The sequence below is a fragment of the Haplochromis burtoni genome, unplaced genomic scaffold (assembly GCF_018398535.1).
Source record: "Haplochromis burtoni strain Fernald_Lab_line unplaced genomic scaffold, NCSU_Asbu1 Contig_433, whole genome shotgun sequence".
Taxonomy (NCBI): Eukaryota; Metazoa; Chordata; class Actinopteri; order Cichliformes; family Cichlidae; genus Haplochromis; species Haplochromis burtoni.
The window spans coordinates 185,321-190,625 of NW_024582794.1; the positions used below are offsets into that span (position 1 = coordinate 185,321).

The window sequence follows — 5,305 nt, forward strand, 5'->3', positions numbered from 1 at the left end:
ACACACACAGCAGTTCTAGTGAGCCACCCAGGACCTCAGTCAGCACCCCCTTAACACGCACACTCACACACAGCCACACACTCACACGTAGACCTGCACAGTGGCCCCTGGAGGAGAGTTAACACAGTTTTGAAATGGGGGGGGGGCAAGGATGGGAGGGTTCGGCACGTCATAGACACCCCAAGGGTCATACTTTCCTTTCCTCCTATCCCTGCAGAGCTTAACGAGAGACGGGGCGAGCGCGGCACAGAGAGAGAGAGATAACCGCATATTTACCACATTCAGCAGTATCTTACGTCCCTGCTGGGATCCAGTCGGAGGAAGTGTTTAACTGTTCTCTGACGGGCTGCAAACCGGAGCGGCAAAACTAACTACAGCTGACAAACACCTACAGTAGTCCAGCTGTTTCTGGAAAATGTGGACTTTGATCTTTACCGAGCACCAATGACAGCGCTGAGGAAAACATCGCCAACGTTGTCGTGCCAGCAGCTGCATCGTTTGCACACGTGAACCTTTGAGTCACTGCAGCAGTTGTGAGTCTGGTAGCCCTGTAGTTTTAATAATAATGATGGATTGCATTTATTTAGCGCTTTTCGAGACCCTCAAAGCGCTGTACAATGCCACTATTCATTCACTCTCACATTCACACACTGGTGGAGGCAGCTACATATAGTTGTAGTCACAGCTGCCCTGGGGCAGACTGACAGAGGCGAGGCTGCCATATCGCCATCGGCCCCTCTGGCCAACACCAGTAGGCGGTAGGTGAAGTGTCTTGGCCAAGGACACAATGACCGGCTCGATCCCCAACCTTCCGGTTACAAGATGAGCTTCCCAACCCCCTGAACCACGGTCGCCCCTCAATTGGCCGTGAGGCTGGAGTTTCTCCGATCGCAATATTTCATGAAAGTAACATTAGTGCAGGGAGATTCAGTTCATCTGTGTTCATCTTCACTAACAAACCTACCTACACCTTTAATAAACAGCTTTATGCCAACTCTGCAGAGGAGATCGCCGACAACAAGAAAGCAGCTTCTTTGTAAACCAATTAGAAATTTGCTGTTGAGCATTCAGACACAGCTTCACGGTGAAGGCCGAATGTGACCTCTGCACTGAGGTGCCAAGGTAACAGCAGCACGCAAGAAAGAGGAGGCTCCGTCTCAGGGTGCAGGTCCGCCGTGGCCCGAGCCTCTGGTTGCTCCCGTGGTGGAGGATGCAGGCGGGCAGGGACCAGCGGCTCCCCCGTGACACAGGCTTTAACGTTAAAAACACCCTCCGGTGTGATTAACCACCAACTGGACGACAACGTCTCCTTCAGGATCTTTTTTCCATGAAGTCATTTAGGGTTGTTTTTCAAGTTTATTTTAGAGAAATACATTTTCTACAAATGATAAACAATCGTGTTAAATACTCAATATTATAACAGCTGACCAAAATAGTCAAGATCATAATTTTGCCATAATTAAACGATAGATTCTTGGAACTAATGGACAAATATCTGCAGACGAATCAATGATTGGCACTGACGTATAAAAGGTGCTAGCAACTGAAATCTTACAGCGTAGCCTGAATAACACGAAGTCTCTCCAAAATTCACAGATGCACCAGGATTTGGGACTGAAGCATAAATAAAAGACACATCCGTGTAAGCCTGTGTGCTAACAGACCTCTGAATCACAGCTGAACCACAGCATGAACCTGTCCCCCTCCTCTCGCCCCTCCCTGAGCCGGAGGTTTCTTCCTGTTAAAAGGGAGTTTTTCCTTCCCGCTGTCACCAAAGTGCTGCTCATAGGGGTCATATGATTGCTGGGTTTTCTCCGTATCTATTATTGTAGGGTCGACCTTACAATATAAAGCGCCTTGAGGCGACTGTTGCTGTGATTTGGTGCCGTATGAATAAAATTGAATTGAATTGAACGAATTCATGCATTTGCCATCTTTAATACACACAATACAAATAAAATCATCATTTCTCTTTAATGTTACACGTGAACCTTGAACAGCAGCTGGTTCGGCGGCTCATCTCCTATGGAGGCAAAAGGCTGAGCAACTTTAAATTTCCATCTCAGTGTTTAAAGACGAGCCAAGAGGAGATGGGAGGGAGACACGGAGACTGAGGAAAAACTAAATCTGAGAAAAAAATCTGCCGTCTTTGTCTTCCTCCTAGGAAATTACCAAACCACAGAGAGCAGTGAAAAAGCACACAAATCTCTCTCTATTAGAGTATTATTGAGACTGACTGCTGCTCTGCCTAGCTACAGTTTTCTGTCTCCTCTTTCCTTCCCCTGAACCTTCACAGTCCCCTCGATCTTTCTTCTTTGTCACTAAACCTTCGTTTGCATTTTCATCACCTCAAAGTTACCCCGAGTACACGTTACAAACGGCCAGCTCGGACTCACCCGCACACAAACATACGTCACCATGCATCTGTGTACCACTGTGTGTGTGTGCCTGTACACTAACCGGTCTGAACAGTCGATCCATCCCAGGTTCCTCCACACTCTGAAGACTCTCCTTCTTCGACAGCTAGAAAAAAGGAGACAGACACAGAAAATCAAATAAATGGTGGTTTTAACCTGCAGCTAATTAAAGAGCCACCACCTGCAGGAGAGCAGAGGAGCCACACAATTCAATGATCATATCACAATTTTAACATGCCGTCAGGTTCTCTCTACAACTAAGAAAAAACACCTTTGTGATTAAAATGGAGGTTTATGAAGCCGTGTTTATGCTTTCTGTCCTGCCTGGTGTCACCGCCTGCTTTCCTCCAAGCATTACAGACACCAGTCAAGTTGAAGGCGACTCCTCACCTCGTCTTGCTTTCAATCGAGCGTGGGAGCGCCTAAGGACATCGTATTTGTCTTGAAACACGTTTATTCTCTGGAGCGAATGTACTTGAACTTGAACCTACCAAGGAATTAACAAAACATGACGATGACCTGAGATCTCTCAGACTCGCACACACAGCTGATCAAAGCTGGATTGTCATACCGACTTCCTGGGTACAACAGGAAGGAGGGAAGTACAGCTGGCACACAAACAGGAAATGGCTCGAGCCACCACACAATGGGATTTCCCGTCCGCCCCCTCCCCGACACGCTGTGCCTCACTTCTCCCTCGCTCACCTCTGTCTCTGATCCCTCCAAATGTTTTGTTCTCATCCTGCTCTCACCGGTGACCTCCGCCCCTCCACATCTCTACACCTCTCTAATGCTTCTCACTCCACGTCCTCATCAGCTCCCTGGTGACCAACCTCCTCCTCACATCAAACCTGAGCCATAAGCTCCAAACAAAGCCAGAAGCTATAAATCAGCAAAGCGTCCCTCTTAAAAAAGAAACTAAAAGTCTGCATGAAAGTGATTTTTGTAGATGAATGAAGAGAGAGGAAATCGTTTTGATAACAGGAAAAAACAGCCGAGCTGCGTCACAACTGGACCCATATAATCACACGAACTTTAGCTCCTCCCATTAGCTGCAAGCAGCGTTGCAAAGTCACACGAGCTGTAAACATCCACGTGCTGATGCACAGCGAGCAGTGCAACACTCTCAAATCTGCATGATGTTTTTCATACTCCACATCATTTTCTCTAGTCTCGTGTGCTGAAGTCAGGACGCTGCTGTGTCTATAAACTCAGCCTGGTTTGTGGGCTCATCTTATTTGACAAAAAAATAACAACAACTGTCTGCAAGACTCAAAAGTTTGGATCAAGTCTTCAACATCCCTGTTGGAGCCAGATGTGGACCACAGAGTGCTAACAAACTCATGGATCCCTGGACGAACACAGGAACCTCCCACCGCAGCAAATCCGTCTGCCAAAGACAGCAGAGAGAAACATACGAGACACCAGAAGAAAAACAAAGTACGTCTGCTGTGCTTCGTCACAATGACCAGTACGTTCGCTCCCAGCTGAGCCCTGAGTGGATGCCATGATTCATTAACACGCTTCAATATGATTTTTCCTCCTCGATGTCACATCGTCTGGGTCACGTCACAGCGCCCTGATGAAACGTTTCAGTGAAGAGTCTCATTGAACATAAAGGGAGACGTTTATGACTTACGTGCGTCTGAATCAAAGGTTTTCGTGTCGAGGTTACCGGCCGCGACCTCGGTCTGTCTGAACTGGGCTTGCCCAGATCTTGTGACAACTATTTTTTTAAACCACTAAAAGCTGACATCATAATGAAAACCATCTTCCTGTGGTAGTTGGGAGAGTTTGAGATTATAAAAAGACCTCGTGGTAACTTTGCCTCAGATAAAGGCCCATTTCTCCTGATGAGACTGTGGGGAATACAGTGTGTTTCATTAGCCAAGCACACGCAGCTTTATTTAGACTCCCATATCCTCCCTCTGTCCCCCTCAGAGACAAACACACCGTTACTGTGAACCCTGTACACACCAGGCGGTCGGCGGGGGTGTACGTGTGCCTGTGAGAAGGATTAGCTCACAGATACTATATCAGTCAAGAGGAGGGAGTATCTGAGTGTGTACAAGTACATACGTGTGCATGTGTACCTGTAGCTTGGGTGCCCCATTACAAAAAAAGACCCACTTAGAAAGACACTTTGTGACCTGTGGGGTTAAAAATATAGCAATCAGTCATGTGTTTGCACATGCATCGCTTCTCTTCCTGCAGCACGTCACAGTCCTCTTCAAACTCTAGCTCAAACTCGCACAGCGAGTCGTTTAACAGCTTAGCACTAGCAGCTTCCGACAGGCACAGTCTCTCGTTAGCTACATGTTAACAGACAGGTGTATTTTTGGCAAATGAATTTGCAGAATTTCCCTTTAACAGAACTTTCATCATTAGTGGGAAAAAGTCACAAGCATTCGTGTCATTTTGTACCAGTTAATTGTGTTATGGATTTAAGATGCTATCACCGAGTAACATGATCACAGCCCAAAATATACAGATACTGGCAAGAAGGCAGAAAAAGACTGAGACGGCAGATGGCTAAAGATCAAACAATCCGACATGCCGCAGAAACAAAAACACAAATGAAACCCCCGGAGCACGACACACGGGTGACACCGTGTAAGAAGGAAGCTTCTGGGAATCCTTGGAGCATCTGCGCACGCACACACGCACACACACACGCACACACACACGCACACACACACACTGTTACTAACCCCTGAGGCACCTCGTTTATGAGTCTACTAGGGCTGCCACGATTAGTCGACTAGTCACGATTACGTCGACAATCAGAATCGTCGACGGCTGATTTAATAGTCGACGCATCGTTTGAAGTAGAGCTGGGCGATAGAACGATAACGATATGTATCGCGATATAACTTTTACTCGATAGA

The 5,305-nt window shown here is 47.0% G+C and overlaps 1 protein-coding gene across 2 annotated transcripts in view; it reads right to left on the reverse strand.

Annotated features, from left to right (window-relative positions):
• Positions 1–5,305, reverse strand: part of znf423 (zinc finger protein 423) — a 135,351-nt gene that overhangs the window by 107,213 nt on the left and 22,833 nt on the right. For both annotated transcript variants that reach the window (XM_005945069.2, XM_005945070.2), the window contains exon 2: positions 2,461–2,523. In XM_005945069.2, coding sequence (XP_005945131.1) covers positions 2,461–2,523 — 63 coding nt within the window. The remainder of the gene's footprint in view (positions 1–2,460; positions 2,524–5,305) is intronic.